The sequence below is a fragment of the Geotrypetes seraphini genome, chromosome 5 (genome assembly GCF_902459505.1).
Source record: "Geotrypetes seraphini chromosome 5, aGeoSer1.1, whole genome shotgun sequence".
Taxonomy (NCBI): Eukaryota; Metazoa; Chordata; class Amphibia; order Gymnophiona; family Dermophiidae; genus Geotrypetes; species Geotrypetes seraphini.
The window spans coordinates 31,282,499-31,300,228 of record NC_047088.1 but is presented as its reverse complement, the minus strand read 5'-3'; the positions used below and the strand labels follow the sequence as shown (position 1 = coordinate 31,300,228).

The 17,730-nt window shown below is 41.1% G+C and overlaps 1 protein-coding gene across 2 annotated transcripts in view; it reads right to left on the bottom strand.

Annotated features, from left to right (window-relative positions):
- TBC1D8B (TBC1 domain family member 8B) overlaps window positions 1–17,730 on the bottom strand; it is a 153,655-nt gene that overhangs the window by 119,222 nt on the left and 16,703 nt on the right. For both annotated transcript variants that reach the window (XM_033945881.1, XM_033945880.1), the window contains exons 3-4: window positions 16,446–16,564; window positions 8,716–8,941 (exon numbers count right to left, since the gene is read on the bottom strand). In XM_033945881.1, coding sequence (XP_033801772.1) covers window positions 8,716–8,941; window positions 16,446–16,564 — 345 coding nt within the window. The remainder of the gene's footprint in view (window positions 1–8,715; window positions 8,942–16,445; window positions 16,565–17,730) is intronic.

Below are 17,730 nucleotides of genomic sequence, written 5' to 3'. Positions count from 1 at the left end.
AAATAATTAGAGGGGTTTGAGTGGAGGTTTGGAGTTGAAAAGTCCTTTCATAAATCAGGATACAAACAGATGAATGGCCAGAGGTTTAATGTTGAAAGGAGCATGGAAAGCACTAATAGCACTGAGATGAACTATGACCGAAGTAGTCTTAAGTCCAGAATTGGATAAATGAAGAAGATAGTCGAAGAGGATGAAGCATCAAAGTCATGGAAGTTAAACAACAATAGGAAGCATGCACACTTCTGCTAACAGCATTGCTGAGTAGAAGGCTTTCTGGAAGCAGCTATGACAGCTTGTGCTGAGTCAGAAAGTTTAAACTCTGCTGAAATTAGACTAAGAGGGACCAAGTTGCTAGATGCAGCGACTGCAGATTGGGATGTAAAAGAGATCCTTGACTCTGAGTGAGTAGAGATGGAAAGATCTACAATGGAATTGGATCCTTTGCACTCAGTTGAAGCAGAAGGGGAAATCAAGGTTGTCTGGGCCAGCGAGGAGCTATCAGGATCATGATGGCTGGGGCTGATCCTGTTTAATATGTGTGTGAGTGACATTGCTGAAGGGATAGAAGGAAAGGTTTGCCTCTTTGCGGATGATACCAAGATTTGTAATATAGTGGACACTAAGAAGGGAGTGGAAAACATGAAAAAGGATCTGTAAAAGTTAGAAGAATGATCTAATACCTGGCTGCCAACTAAAATTCAATGCAAAGAAGTGCAGAATAATGCATTTGGGGAGTAGAAGTCAGAAGGAGCCGTATATGCTGGGAGGTGAGAGGCTGATATGCTTGGATGGGGAAAGAGACCTTGGATTGATAGTGTCTGAAGATCTAAAGGCAAAGAAACAGTGTGACAAGGCGGTGGCTATTGCCAGAAGGATGCTAGGCTGTACAGAGAGAGGCGCAACCAGTAACAGAAAGAAGGTGTTGATGTCCCTGTACAGGTCATTGGTGAGGTCCCACTTGGAGTATTGTGTTCAATTTTGGAGGCCGTATCTGGCAAAGGACATTTGATTTGAAGCGGACCAGAGAAAGGGGATGAAAATGGTAGGAGGTTTGAGCCAAAAAACTTATGAAGAGAGACTGGAAGCCCTGAATATGTATACCCTAGAGGAAAGGAGGGACAGGGGAGACATGATTCAGACGTTCAAATACTTGAAAGGTATTAACACAGAACAAAATCTTTTCCAGAGAAAGAAAAAAATAGTAAAACCAGAGGGCATAATCCGAGATTGAGGGATGGTAGACTCGAGAGTAATGTTAGGAAATTCTTCTTTACACAGAGGGTGGTTGATGCGGAATGTGCTCGCGAGGGAGGTGGTGGAGAGAAAAATGGTGACAGAGTTCAAAAAAGCATGGAATGCACACAAAGGATCTCTAATCAGAAAGTAATAGTATATATTGAAGAACTAAGGCCAGTACTGGGCAGACATGCACGGTCTGTGTTCCGTATATGGCCTTTCAGTTGAGGATGGGCTGGGATGGTTTAGAATGGCTGGTTTGAGCTTTGATGGAGACTCCAGTAGATGGAACCTATGCACAGTACGGGTAGAGTTCTGGGTTTCTGTCCCAGAAATATCTAAGAAAAAGAACAAGTTAAGTAAATCATTAAGTTGTAGAGAGTGTATGTTTGGACAGAATGGATAGACCATTCAGGTCTTTATCTTCCGTCATTTACTATGTTACTATGACTTCAGACTGAGTGGGATTGGTGGAAACGCATAGAGGAACTTGTCTGTCCAATCCAGAAGAAAGGCATCTGCTTCAAGACGATGAGGAGAGTATTGTCTGGAGCAGAAATGAGGCAATTTGTGATTGTGGGAAGACACAAATACGTCTATTTGAGGAGTCTTCCAAAGAGAGAAAATGTGATGCAAGACTACATAGTTGAGAGCCCATTCATGAGGTCAAAGAAATCTGCTGAGATTGTCCGAGAGCATTTTGTTTGTCTTGCACATATATGGCTTTGAGAAATATGTTGCGAGGAATTGCCCAATTCCAAATATGCTTGGCTTCCTGACATAGAGGAAGAGAGCCTGTGTCCCCCTGCTTGTTGATATAGTACATCGCTACTTGATTGTCCATTCAAACTAGGAGGACTTGGTTGGAAATACGATCTTGAAAGGTTCTTAAAGCATTGCGAATCACCCTGAGTTCTAACAAGTTGATGTGGAATGACTGTTCTCAAAGAAACCACCGACCCTGAGTTTTGAGACCATCCAGGTGAGCTCCCCAAGCATACGTGGACAAATCTGTTATGAGGATATTCTGATGTGGCGGAATGTAAAGTAGTAAACCTCTGGAGAGATTTGCTGAGTTCAACCATCAGCGAAGAGATTGACAAAGTGGGGAGGTGACTTTGATCCGTTGGGATAAGGGATCCATGGCCTGAGACCATTGTGATGCCAAGGTCCTTAGGTAAAGTCAAGCGAAGGGGGTTGACATGCATGGTGTCAGGTCAAAAGCGCGCCGGGACAAAGGCGCGTGCAGACAATTGAGCGCAGCGCGGAGGTGCGCGCTGCAGAAAATTACTGTTTTTAGGGCTCCGACGGGGGGGGGACATGGGGGGGAACCCCCCCACTTTACTTAATAGAGATCGCGCCGCATTGTGGGGGGTTGTAACCCCCCACATTTTACTGAAAACTTCACTTTTTCCCTGTTTTTAGGGAAAAAGTTAAGTTTACAGTAAAATGTGGAGGGTTACAACCTCCCAAACCCCCCACAATGCCCACAATGCTCCCCAACAAAACCCCCGTCGGAGCCCCTAAAAACTGTAATTTTCTTCGGCGCGCGCCTCCATCTTGCGTTCAGTTGTCGGCGCGCGCATTTGTCTTTCGCAGGGTTGTCTATGAACCGACATGCATTATAGGTGCCATGTGACACATAACACACGTCATTTGTCTTGCTGAGATGCTTTGGAAAGTGGATATTTGATTGCAAAGATGAAGTAAGATGGCCTGTCTTTGTTGAGGAAGGAATGCCTGCAAAAGAGTAGTATTTGCCAGGGCTCCTATGAACTCTAATATCCGAGAGGGTTGAAAGTGAGACCTTGGAAAGTTGACTTTGAATCCTAGAAATTGAAGGAACACTATTGTTAGCTGAGATGCCGAATGTATTACTAGAGGTGATGGAGCTTAGATCACCCAATCGTCCCGATAGGGGAACACTTGTAACCCGTGAAACCTTAGAGTGCCTGCGACCACCACTAGGCACTTTGTGAACACTCTTGGAGAGGAAGCAAGGCTGAATAACAGTACTTTGTACTGGAAATGGGCTATCCAAAAATGTAGAAACTTGATGGGCTATCCAAAAATGTAGAAACTTTCTGTGATTGGGATGTATGGATGTGTGTAGGGATCTTTGAGGTCAAGAGAGCACAGCCAATTGTTTCATTCTAGAAGTAGATATAGGGTCCCCAAGGTTAGCATACAAAACTTTCCTTTGACTAGATTATTTGTTGAGGTTTTGGAGTAGAGAATGACATGGGAACAAATTTGTCACCATCCCTGCAGGAATTCAATTTCCCCATCCCATCCCCACGACTTTTGTCGCTGTTGCTGTCCCATTCTTGAAAGCTCTGCCATAACCGCACAAACCTCCAACACTTATGATTTTAAAGTGTTTGAGGCTTGTGCAGATGAAGATGGAGCTTCCAGGAATGGGGCAGGGACAGGAAAAGAACTTGTTGGGATGGGAAAATGAGTTCCTGTATGGACAGGGGAAAAAATGTCCCTGGGTCATTCTCTAGTTTGGAAGTCAAGAATTGGATGAAGACTTCCAGTCTTCTTTGGAATTAGGAAATACCTGGAGTAAAACCCCTGATTTTTCTGGGAAGAGGGTACTACTTCTATGGAATTTAGGAGAAGCAGAGCATCGCTTTCCTGAAGAAGAAGGGACATCTGGCAAGATATGAAAGAGGACTCTCTTGGAGGGTTGTCTGGAGGCATGGTGGTAAAATGGAGAGAATAACCCTCTCGAATGATTCTGAGCACCAAGGTGTCTGAGGTGATGATAGTCCAACAATAGTAATATAAGAGAAGTCTATCTCTGATGGGTTGTGGAAGAGGCGGAGACAGTGGAATATTGGCTCTCCAAAACTAGGTCAAAAAGACTGGACTGGTTTTTGGGGAGCTGATGTTTGAGATTTGGGGGGGGGGGTCTCTGTTCCTGCCTCTTCTGTGGTGGTTTGGAAGAAACTGAAGTGGTGGGATAACACCTCTTATAGGTATATGAAGTAGGTCTCTGCGATAGCTTAGAGGATTCTCGCTTAGTTTTAGAGCCAGTGAAGGTCCAACTCTGCTCGTGCCATGTGAGTCTTTGAGTGGTATCTTCTACTTTGTTTCTGAATAGTTCTTAAGAACATAACTGGGTCAGACCAATGGTCCATCAAGCCCAGTAGCCCATTCTCACAGTGGCCAATCCAGGTCACTAGTACCAGGCCAAAACCCAAGGAGTAGCAACATTCCATGCTACCGATCAAGTCTTTCCCCATGTCTTTCTCAATAACAGACTATGGACTTTTCCTCCAGGAAATTGTCCAAACCCTTCTTAAAAACAGCTACGCTATCCGCTCTTACCACAACCTCTGGCATTGCGTTCCAGAGCCTAATTATTCTTAGTGAAAAAATATTTCCTCCTATTGGTTTTAAAAGTATTTCCTTGTAACTTCGAGTGTCCCCTAGTCATTGCAATTTTTGATGGAGTGAAAAATTGATCCACTTGTAGCCGTTCTGCTCCACTCAGGATTTTGTACATTTCAATCATATTTCCCCTCAGTCATCTCTTTTCCAAGCTGAAGAACCTTAACCTTTTTAGTCTTTTCTCATACGAGAGGAGTTCCATTACCTTGGTCACTCTTCTTTGAACCTTTTCTAGTGCTACTATATCTTTCTTAAGATAAGGAAACCAGAATTGAACACAATACTCCATATGAGGTCGCACTATGGAGCGATACAGGGGCATTATAACATTCTTAGTCTTGTTAACCACCCTTTTTAAAATAATTCCTAGCATCCTGTTTGCTTTTTTGGCTACCGCCATACATTGGACAAAACGTTTCATCATATTGTCTATGATGACACCCAAATCCTTTTGATGGGTTATTCTTCCCAATGTGCATCATTTTGCATTTGTCCATATTAAATTTCATTTGCCACCTGGACGCCTAGTCTTCCAATTTCTTAAGGTCTGCCTGCAATTTTTCACAATCTGCATGCATTTTAACAACTTTCAACAGTTTAATGCTATCTGCAAATTTAATAACCTCATTCATCGTTCCAATTTCCAGATCATTTATAAATAAGTTAAATAGCACTGGTCACAGTACAGATCCTTGCGGCACTCCACTGTTTACTCTCCTCCATTGAGAAAAATGACTATTTAACCCTACCCTCTGTTTTCTTTTCTTTTTTTTTTTTTTTATAATTCTTTATTCATTTTCATATTTTACATGAAGTGTACAAAATATTGAGTTACAACTAATGAATACACAATATCACTTTTATATCTATTACATAATATTCTGAACAAATTTTTTTTATCCCCTCTCCCACCCCCCACCCTTCAAGTACTTTCCAATCACCTTATACATATTGTATACCATATTATAATATGTTATGTAAAATTATTTTCACTACCCCCCCTCCATGTGTGCCATAAAGAAGACAAGATAAAGAAGAAAAGAAGAAGATAAATACTACTATTCATTCAGTACAATACTTTGTCAATGGCCCCCATATTTTTATAAATTTAGGATATGTCCCTCTTTGTATTGCTATTACTCTTTTCATTTTGAATATATGACAAATTGTATTCCACCAAAATGTATAATTAAGGTTACTATGATTCTTCCAGTTATTGGTTATATGCTGAATGGCAACCCCTGTCATGACTAGTAAAGCTTGTTATTTTCTGGTGAAATTTGACTTTTTTTTCTCATCATCATTCCAAATAACACTGTATCATATGATATTGCTACATGATTTTCCATCAATTTATTAATTTGTGGCCAAATTGCATTCCAAAAACTTTTAATGTAGGGACAATGATATAGTAAATGATCCAACGTCCCAGGTTCCAGATTACAGTGCCAGCATTTATTGGACTTAGAACTATCTAATTTTTGCAAACGTGTAGGGGTCCAAAAAGCTCTATGTAATAAAAAGAACCAAGTTTGTCTCATAGATGCTGACACTGTACATCTCATTCTCCAAGACCAAATTAGTGGCCATTGAGATGCAGTAATTTGATGCTTACCCTCTGTTTTCGATAACCAATTCCTTATCCACAACTGAACTTTGCTACCTATCCCATGACATATCCGATTTTAGCGACAGGTTACAGATCACTAACAGCAGGTCAGCAATTCTATGTTTGAGTTCTTTTAGTACCCTGGGATGTATACCATCCAGTTGAAGCAATTTATCACTTTTTAACTTGTCGATTTGGTTTAGTACATCTTCCAGATTCACGGAAATTTCTTTCTGTTGCTCTGCATCATCACCCTTGAAAACCATTTCTGGTTCAGGTAGATTTCTTACATCTTCTTCTGTACAGACCGAAGCAAAAAATTCATTCAGTCTCTCCACTATGACTTTATCCTCCCTAAGTGCCCCTTTTGCTCCTTGATCATCCAAAGGTCCCACAGATTCCCTTACAGGTTTTCTGCTTCTGATGCACCTAAAAAAATTGTTATGAGTTTTTGCCTCTTTTGCAGGTTTCTCTTCATATTCGCTCTTAGCTTTCTTTATTAATGCTTGGCATGTAATTTGCCAGTGCTTGTGTTTCTTCTTATTTTCATTTGGATCCTTTTTCCATTCTTTAAAGGATGTTTTTTTTGGCTCTAATGGCCTCTTTCACTTCACTTTTTAACCATGCCAGCTCTTAAGAACCTAAGAACATAAGAAATGCCTCCACCGAATCAGACCATTGGTCCATCCAGTTCGGTGACCCACACACGCGGAGGCCAATTCAGGTGTTCCCTGTTTACGTCCTAGGTGTTCCCTGATGAAGACCCTGTTTTCCCGTATCCCTCAATGTGATTTGCAAGCAGGTGTGCGTCCAACTTGCACTTGAATCCCATAATGGAGATTTCCGTCACCACCTCCTCCGGGCTTGTCGCCCCTCAATTTTAGTTTATGGCCTCTTGTATCCACCTTTGCTGATATGTGGAATACATCTGGTCTGGGCTTCCACAATAGTATTTTTAAATAACATCCATGCCTTCTCCGAGACAAGGGGTGTTTGTCAAGCCAGGCATTTCAAGGCAATGGACATTGCTGATGCTCTGGATGACACGTCAAAAGCATCAAATGTCAACCGAGCCATGAATTTTCGAGTTTGTAATAAGTTGTGAATGGTATCCGGAAAATCTTTTAGGTAGTCTGATGGGATGTATTGTTGAAAATTGGCCAACTTCTTAAGCAGGTGTTTGAGGTAGAATGCCATGTAAAAGCTGTAGTTCAGAACCCTATTAGTTAACATAGAGTTCTGGTACAACCGTCTACCAAACTTGTTGATGATGCGGTTCGCACGATTAGGTGGTGCAGTAGCATAAACCCTGGAGCTAGAGTATTTCTTAAGAGTGGATGCAACCAGTAATGACTGATGTGACAACTGTGGTTTATCAAACCCAGAACAAGATTGAATCCTATAGAGTCAATTTTCCTTGGGGCTATATTAGTGGAAAGAGGAATCTACCAATTCTTAAAGTACATTATGCAGAGGCAACTTAAGAAGTTCTTTAGGAGGCTCATCAAAATCCAAAGCCTAGATCCAGGTTAGACTAATTTAATAGGCATGTCTTTTCCCATATTTCTGATGAATTTGGTGAAAGAGAGCCCCTCTGGAGATCTTCACCAGGGAGGTGGAGGAAATGGATCTGAAGGATTCACAAGCTGACAAAGTATGCTCCTTTTCAGACACAGAATTGCGAGATAGGTCAGCATCAATATCTGATGTTGCCAGCGACTCTGTAGGATAATGGGGAAGGCTGTTTCCTGGAGTGTGAAGCCTGGCGAAAAGGACTTCTTCTAAATAAATCTAAATAAAGAAAAAAAAAAAAAAAAGAAACAGCCGAAAGGCAATACCGCTGATGGGAAGACAAGTCCAAAAACACAGAACTTCTTCATTCTGTGGAAAACAAAGAACTGAGGAACTGAGAGCCAATGTCGGGTGGGAAAGCACTTGCACATGCGCGGTATGGGCAGTCTTGAAGCTTCGCAAAGCTTAAAGTGACAGTCCATACTGGGCTCCATGGATAACATCACCCACATATGAGAATATGCTGCCTGTTTGTCCAAAGATAAAGGCCATCTTCTCAAATATGTTCACAGTGACATCAACTGGTTAATTATATTTCACAGCTGGTTTCATTTAATTTTCTTTCTAAACCAACTGACATTTGAGTACCACTCCATTCAAACTGTCCCTCCTTTTTCCCCTCCAGGTTAGAGGTACTCAGTGACAACACAAATAAATGCAGATGGACTGGATAGAATTCCATCAGTCATGCTCCACATGCTTTCCCCACTTATTTAAGCAATGCTTACATACTCATAACAGGCTCCCATTCTAGAAATTCCTTTCAACGGCATAGTAAACAAATATATTTTCATCCTTTTGTGCCTTTATAACAAACTCAAAGTCAAACCTCCAGCTTTGGTAAGTTTATAAGAAAAATGTGAATGCTTTAAATTTAACAGGTTGATGAAACCACTTACTTTCAGCACCGAGTAAAAATGAGTAGAAGCTGAGAAAGTTGGTACTAAGATAGAGCCACCCCTGACATGGTACCCGTCCTCGCCAGTAACTACATGAGTAGTAGGTCACTAACTTTTCCTGCTCCGGTAAATTAAAGCATTTCTCAAACTTCAAAAGAGCTTCTCGGAACTTCTCTGGATCATCCTCCTTTATGAGAGAACCTTTCCCTTCTTCAGCAATTAAACCCTAGAAATAAAGGTTTAAGATAATTTTTAAATTAAGGAAGCCATTACTTTGTGATTACAATTCAGATATTTTCAATTATTATAGGTACCTGACAGCCATAAATTAGATTCACCATTTTTAAAATGTACTGATCCCTTAAATCCAACATCATGTGCACTATGCTCTCCTTCAAGGGCAATTTTTAAACTCCATGTGGGCTTGCAATCCTATGTACATTCTACACTCTCGACTGCATTTTCATTTTAAAAGGAAAAAGGCTGGCTTCTCACCATATACACTTGCATCTGCTTTGAAGGTATGTGCAGAACTTTCAAAATAAAAATGCCCAGTACATAATCCCTCCTTTAACCTCACTAAGCCACACTACTCAATCCTTTTCTATCATGGGTAAAATTAAACATGTTGAGACCAACTCAGGTGCTTTTATTGCATTTGGGGGGGGGGGGTGCGGCGGCAATGATCTCTCTATAAGTAGCTGTTTATGTGCAGAAAAAGATTTGAAAATTTTCCTTTCGGATTAATTTTATTTTTTCATTTAAAATATTTTTATTCAATATTCTTAATACATAGCATGTACAAGTTACCACCACAGCTCTGCTGTAGATAACTACATTCTTCCAATGCCAACTATAAAATAGATCCTGACAAATGCCTCTAATAAAATCCACGTTGTAATACATTGTTTCAAATTCCCCCTTCTCTCTGCTACCACACATTCATGTATGTCTGTAAAGCAGTGTCCCGCAAACTTTCTTGAACCGCGGCACACTAAACGTAGTGGCCACGACTCGAGGCATCCGGAATTACACAGACATCACTATCTTATTTGCCTTTCCTAAGCCAAATGGTGTTCGTTATAAGACTTTCTTTGAAAGGGCCTTAGTGTTTCAAGCAGGTAAACTGCAATTTTGGCTCAGTGAATGTATTCATCAAGCCACGTCTTACTGTTCTTTTTGAAAATTAGTCTGTTTGACAAATTTATTACTTATCTTGGTATTCTTAAGATTGTAACCATATTTTTAACTTTTAATTGTATGATTTTATTTTTATGGTATGATTGTATTTCGCTGACTGTCCAATTTCTCTTATTGTAAACCACCTAGAACTTCTGGTAATGGCAGTATAAAAGAATAAAATTATTATTATTATTAATGTCACACACATGCGCGACATTATCATGTCGACATCCACGCATGAGTGAAGGCCCTCCAGATGCCAGTGGGGGGTGCAAGCATGGAAGAGGGCCGGAGAGAAAGAGGTCCGGCACTGGCTAATCGCCTACAAGACGTGCCTCTAGCCACAAGTGGCACGTTCTGTAGGCAGTCAGCTAGTGCCTCTATTCCTCCCCAGTGTGCCGCGGCACACAGTTTGCTATAAAGCATACATGATCCACAATGCATTCACACAAACAGAGGCATCTATTTCATGACTAAAAACTGTCTTTAGTGCAGCAGAAACTAAGAAATCCAAATATCTGAAGTGATATTTAGGCATCTGGAACTGTTCAGATATGATTTTGCTAAATGGAAATCCCTACATTAAGGGTACATTAGATAAATGATTTTGCAGATATAGCAGTTACTTACCTGTAGCAGGTTTTCTCTGAGGACAACACACCAAATATTCTCACAACTGGGCAATGTCATCTGACAAAGCCTGGCACAGTGCTAGCTAGCTAATTAAAACAAAGAAAATTCTAGCTGCACCATACCGTGCATGTGCAAATGCCTTCCTACCTTTTGTGTGAGCAGCAGTACCTTAGTCTTATACTATAGGTTACAGAATACAATTCCAAGGGAAGGTGGGAAGGTATGTAAGAATATTCAGCCTTTTGTTCTCAGAAAACACCTGCTATAACGTAAGTAACCCTGCTTTCTCCAAGGACAAGCAAGACTCCTATTTTCACAGCTGGGAATCCCTAGCTACCAGGCTCACTGAAAACAACAAGGCTAGGACAATAGGGACTCAAAATGTCAAGGGCCTGTTGAGTAATTCACCTGAAATAAGAAACTTGCTAATATGGAGGTGCAGCCTAGAACAGAGTAGAAAATGGGCCTCGGGTGTTGGAGTTGGAGTCAAGACACTGAACAAATTCTGCATATTCTGCATAACCAAACCAGTTGTTATGTCTGGAATTCTCCTCAAAACAGTAGTCCGTGCACAGCAAAAGGAGATACAGTCTGCCAACTATGTGGAGATGGATATCTTGGTGACAGAAGCTCCTAGTCTGTTAGGATTGAATGACAGGAACAGTTGAATTAAAGTCCTGTGAGATTTGATGCAATCCAGGTAATAGGCAAAAGCAGGTTTACAGTCCAATGTGTAGAGAGTGTAGCTTCACCAGGGTGAGAATGGCACAGCTTCGTCAGGGAGAGTGGCGTTACAGCCTAAACACCCTGAGATTGTGGGTTCAAACCCATGCTACTCCTTGTGACCCTGGAAAAGTCACTTAATCCCGTCATTGCCCCAGGTACATTAGATAGATTGTGAACCTACTGGACAGAGAGGGAAAAATGCTTGAGTACCTGAATAAATTCATGTAAACCATTCTAAGTTCTCCTGAGAGAACGGTATAGAAAATTGAATAAATAAATATATACTGATTTAGATGAAATTCTAAGATGATCTTTCGGAGGAATTTCAGATGAATTTGAAGAACTACCTTATCATAGAATAATCTTGAATAAGGTGGATCTGATACAAGATGAGATGTGAATGTGTGGAAAGAAGCCCATGTTGCAGCCTTGCAAATCTTCTCTATGAAGGCTGATCTCAAATAGGCTACCAACATCGCCATGACTAACACTGAACCTTGACATCATCCCCAAGAGTCAGCCCAGCCTGGGGATATGCAAAGGAGATGCAATCTGCTAGCCAACTGGAGATGGTATGTTTGCCGATGGCTACTCTCAACCAATTTCTGTCAAAGGATCTAAAAGCTGGGTGGACTGTCTATTAGCTTTAGGCTGCTGCAGGTAGAAGGCTAAAGCTCACTTGAGGTCTAAGATCTGCAATATGCTTTCGAGAGAATGAGCATGTGATTTTGGGAAAAACGTTGGTAGAACAATTGACTGATTAAGATAGAACTCCAACACGACTTTGGGTGAGTGTGGAGAACTACTCCATTGTGATGAAATTTAGTGTAAGGTGGGTCTGGCTTCTAGAATCTGAAGAACACTGACTCTGTGAGTGAAAGTGACTGACACCAGGTTAAAAACTTCAGATAACAGGAATCAAGAAGTTCAAAGGAGATTTCATCAGCTGGGTGAGAACCAAACTGAGATCCCGTTATATAGTAGGAGGTTTGATAGGGGGCTTAAGCAATAACAAACCTCTGATAAATCAAACAACTAGAGACTGTACAGAGATAGGCCTGTCTGCTACACAAGAATGGTAAGCACTAATTGCACTAAGATGAACCCTTACAGAGCTTGTTTTCAGACCAGACTCAGCAGTGCAAAAGATATTCAAGCAGTTTTTGTGTAGGGCAAGCAAAAGGATTTAGGGCCTTGCCCTGTTTATTTAAAAGAACAGCACCGCTTAATGGAGTGAGAAACAAAGGAAAATAGATAAAAGCTAGGTTAGAGGTGAAAACAGAGAGTGGAAAAGGGCAAATTAGATCTTGCCTGCTAATTTACTTTCCTTTAGTCTCTCTAGACAGGCATAGATAGGTTATGCATTCCTACCAGCACATGTAGACAAAGAGCACACTGCGTTTCAAATAACCCTGGAAGCAGGCTGTGCAGAAAGAGAAAGAGCTAGGAGAAAAGAAAACATTCCAACAGAACTTTCCACTTAAACATCAGGGTCCTTAGGTCAAAGACCCAGGATTTCTGCACTGCCAATGCCAAGAGCTGATAGAATTACCAGTGCAGCCAGAAATAAAACCAGAGATGAGAGACTGCTACCCGCTCTGGGTCTGTGGATTGTTTTCTTCTTTTTTTATGTACAGGCTTCCTCCAGTAACATGGTATGCAGGAAATACAACACAAACAACATTCCCTACACCACTCTTCACAGTCCCAAAAGCACAACTGCAAAAGCAAGACGAACAGCATTCAGAATACAGAGCACCAATAGAAACAGGGCAAGCTCTGTGCCAGTCCTAGAGGGACTAAAGGAAGTAAATTAGCAGATAAGATCTAATTTCTCCTTCAGTAGTGTCCTTCTAAACCAGCAGAGGGAAGTATCAAAGCAATGGACCTTCAAGGATGGGATCCCTAAAGACCCGACTCCAAAACTTGTGACACCTGAAAGTTGCATCCTGATAAGCATGCACATCTAATCTATGACGACACACAAAGGAATGTAGCAACAAACAAACCATCACTTTGAATATGTCAAGAGGCGAGACCAAGGAGTGCTCCACCCAAGAAGCCACCTGCACCTAATAGAATGAGCCTTCAAGAATGATAGGACCACTCTACTCTGGAGCAAATAAACCAACACCACCAATTCTGTAATCCACCTAGCAACTATCATCGAGGAAGCCGCTTCTCTTTTCCTGGAACCAGTGAACAGAACAAAAAGCCAATCCGATCACCAAAACTCCTGTGTAACATGCAGATACCTTCAAATGTCCAGACATACGAAGTTGTTCCTCTGACCCAGCACGTTTACCCAGAACCAGTGGACACCCTGATTGATTAACATGAAGCGCTAACACGACCTTGAGGAGAAAGGAAGGAACCAACTGGAGCTCCACTTTCTCCTTAAAAAACACCAGGAACAGCTCCCGACATGAAAGGACCTGAAATTCAGAAATCCCATGCACCAAGGTCAAAGCCACCAGAAAAATAGTCTTCAATGTAAGATCCTTGAAGTTACAACCAGACAAGGGCTCAAAGGGTGAAGATACCAACATTGACAGGACAAGATTAGAATCCAAGGGGGGAAACAACAAATGAGCCAAGGATAAGTCAGTGACTTTTCACCAAGACAGCCCTGGAAACACAAGTAAGGACCACTACCCTCAGAGAAGGCAAGGCCAGGCCTTTGAAGATGACCTGCAAAAAAAAAAAAAACCCAGAATCTGAGACAGCGAAGCCTTGAAGGGGATAATGTGACAATCTTGATGCCTATCCTCAAAGATATGCCACATAAGCAAGGAAGGTAGAGCACTTCCTTGAATGCAAGAGAGGCAAAATACACTTTCTTCCTCAAGTGCACCTGTTCAATAAGCAGGCCTTAAGCAAGAAATGAGATGGATTCTCTATGAAAACTGGACCCCAAGAAAGGTGATCTCCCACTCCTGGCAGATGGACTGGCTTCCCCATCAGGAACCTCATGAGGTCTTCGTACCAGTCTCCAGGGCCAGAATTACCAATCCTCCATGCTACTCTACCTTTTAAATGTCTCTGCCTTTAATGGCCATGGAGAACAAACAAAAAGGAGACCTGATGTGAGCCAAGGCTGGACCAGAGCATCCAGACACTCTCTGCTGCCATCCCTTTTTCTGCGTGAGCATTGTGAGAAGTTGCCGTCAAGTCCATTACCAGAGGACCTCACATGTACACAAAGACAGTGAAGGCCTCCAAGCTCAATAGCTACTGACAGGTCCAACAAAAAGAAGGCCAGGTCACGTAGGCCACAGCCATAGCATTGTCCAACAACATGCACACTGCCTTGTTGCACAGAAGGTCCTGAAAGTAGAGCAGTGGTAGTCGAATCACCATGGTTTCCTACACATCAATCGACCAGCTAGCTTCCTTGGCCAAGCACTGGCTTTGCACTACTTGAACTTCATAATGGGCTCCTCAGCCCAGGAGACTTGCATTCATTATCAGCATTGTCCATAAAGTGGGGTTCCAGACTCAAACCCCCTCACCGATACACCAGCCAACAGTGCAGAAGCTTGGCCTCCAAATTCTGGAACTAAGGGAATTGCTGAGAAAGAAGAGCTATCTAAAAAGGCCAAATGTGCACCCTGGTCCACTGCATCACCTCCAGTGATGCCACCATGGATTCTAGAACCTGCAGATAATCCTTGGCCAGTGGATTCTGGAAACGAAGAAAAGAGCTCACCTGAGCTTGCAATTTTTGAATTTGAGCATCTGGAAGGAAATCCCAGCACCACCTGGTATCAAAGTGCATTCCAAGATATTCCAAACGCTGCAATTGCTCCAAATAACTCTTGACCAAGCTGACAACCCAGCTCAACACCTGAAAAACCTGCACAACTCTGGTTGTAGCTCTGACACATTCTTGAAAGGACTTTACCCAATGTTTGTTATTGATTATATGCTTAAATATGGTTATAGGTTTGTGAGGTTTTCAGAAGTCATTCTTATTCAATATGAAGCACAGTAGAATGGTTTCTTTAATTCTAAAATACAGAAATCATACTTACCCTGTGTCATATTTCCTGAAGAATTTTCCCTTTTGTGCTTAGAAGAAAATCTAATGTCTCCTGTTCTAATAAATTAAAGCCTAAATCATATTTTTTTTTGTATCATTTATAAGATATAAACATTTCCTTAGTTGGTAAATAAACTCTGTTCTCAGCAGCTCTCTGAAATAACTATCCCCTAAATGGGTAAAAAGTATCAAGTTGTGTTAGGGCAATAATCTGCATTACTAGCCTCAACATGATTTAAAGTACAGTCACGGTATCGGCACCCCTGGACCAGTCGCTTATTTTTGTCACCAAAAGTCGACGCCGCTTTTAGAAAATGGCTCGGCATTTTTTAAGAATCCACTGGAGTGCTTATTTCAATGTTGAAGAGCCCATTTGCATGTCAGTGTCAGAAACTGCTAGAAATGTCGCTAAAGACAGATATAATCCGTTTTGATAATCCACCGCTAAAATGCGTGCAGGCTAAACTGTCGGAAAACAGTTTAGTGATGGCGTTAAAGTTTTGAGAATCTGCACCTCAGTGATCTGAAGTTATAAGGGTCCAGCATTGATGGCAAAGGGTGAGTCACAGTAATGGGTGAGACATCCCCTGATAGGTAGAGTCTGAGGTGAAGTTTGAGAGATATTGGCTATGCTCTCCAGAAAAAGTCTATGCTATGGTTTAGATTGAGAAGGCACATAAGCTTTCTCCTGCCTTTGTTGTCCAGACCATTTCTGAGTTTATTTATATTATTTTTTAAAACATATAGACCGCTTTAAAACTAAGGGCTCCTTTTACTAAGCTGCGACAGCAGTTTTAACACGCGCTGAATTGCCACACATGCTAGACCTTAACGCCAGCATTGAGCTGGCGTTAGTTCTAGCCGTGTAGCATGGGTTTAGCACGCGCTAAAATCCTGCATGTGCTAAAAACGTTTTAGGAGATGGAGGGCTTGTGATTGGGGGTGGATAGACAGCATAATGGCCTCTTTAGGCTCCAGTCCAGCAGCATCAAGCCACAGCTCTGAGGCTTGATGCTCCAGGGCTGTTGGAACAATGCTGCTTGCTGCTACATCCAAAATGTGGAATGCAGTACAAGCAGAAATAAACTAACACGAATCCTGGTCAGGATTACTGGTGCATTCTTGGCAAGATATTACAAATACTTACTCTTATCTTTCCTTGAACAAAGCTGGTTGCATCTTCACTTGAATCAAACACAGATAAAGTCTTCATAATATTCTGTTCCAACCAATCCCAGTGTTTGATTATCTCCTCTCTGCTAGCTCCTAGTAAAGAAAAAAAAAATAATATTTAAATTGATCTACAGAAAATCATCTCCCTTTAAATCAGTGGTCTCAAACTCGTGGCCCGCCAGGTACTATTTTGAGGTATGTTTATCATAATCACAAAAGTAAATTGAAACAGTTTCTTGATCATATGTCTCTTTAGCTATAAATTACAATATTATTATTAAGACTTAGCCAAAAGGAAAGATTTATAAACTATAAAGAGTTTTACCTCATGCCAAATTGTCATTTCTTTAATAAGACATTAACTATCTTTTCTGAGGCCCTCCAAATACTTACAAATCCAAAATATGGCCCTGCAAAAGGTTTGACTTTGAGACCACTGCTTTAAATCATTCAAAGTTCATTTTGTTCTTCACAGCATTATACAAAGAACATTTGCAGAACAAATCTACAGAAAACTGGCATTTTAGCTCTGCTCCAACAACAAATGTATAGTTTAGTACCAGAAGCTATGATAAATCATTCTTACTATGAACACTTCAGAATTCCTCTGAAAAATCAAACTGCAATGCTTTCCTATCTTCCATGCAGCATTACAACTCATTTAGGGGGAAAATACATAGTGAAAAATCCATTTGAATCAAGTCACAAACAAATCTAAACATGCATAAAATTTAAGGTATATATACATTTTTCTGTCATATTCAATAGAAAGATATAAACAGGACAATAAAAACAGAAACAATATTATCCTACATGATTATAAAGATATACAGATTAAATAATGGTTGCATTTTCAGAGTAGTAACCATTATAATATATAATTAGCTTCACTAAGAAAACACGACCACATTACCGAGGCATACCTTGACTCACACTGGCTCCCAATTCAAGCAAGAATACTATTTAAATTCTACTGTCTACTATTTAAATCCATAAATGGTGAAAGCCCAGCTTATTTGAACATCTGCCTAATCCAAACTACCACAACCAGACACAGGAGAACCCAGACACCATTCACATACTCTCCAATCAGAGACATCAAACGGAAAAAACTGTACGATGGCCTTCTAGCCACACAGGCAGCAAAACTAGACCACCAACTCTCTAATCTACTAATCGCGACCCCAGACTACAAAACTTTCAGAAAATAAATAAGAACCCTGCTATTCAAGAAATCCATGAAGAGTAACTAACACCGG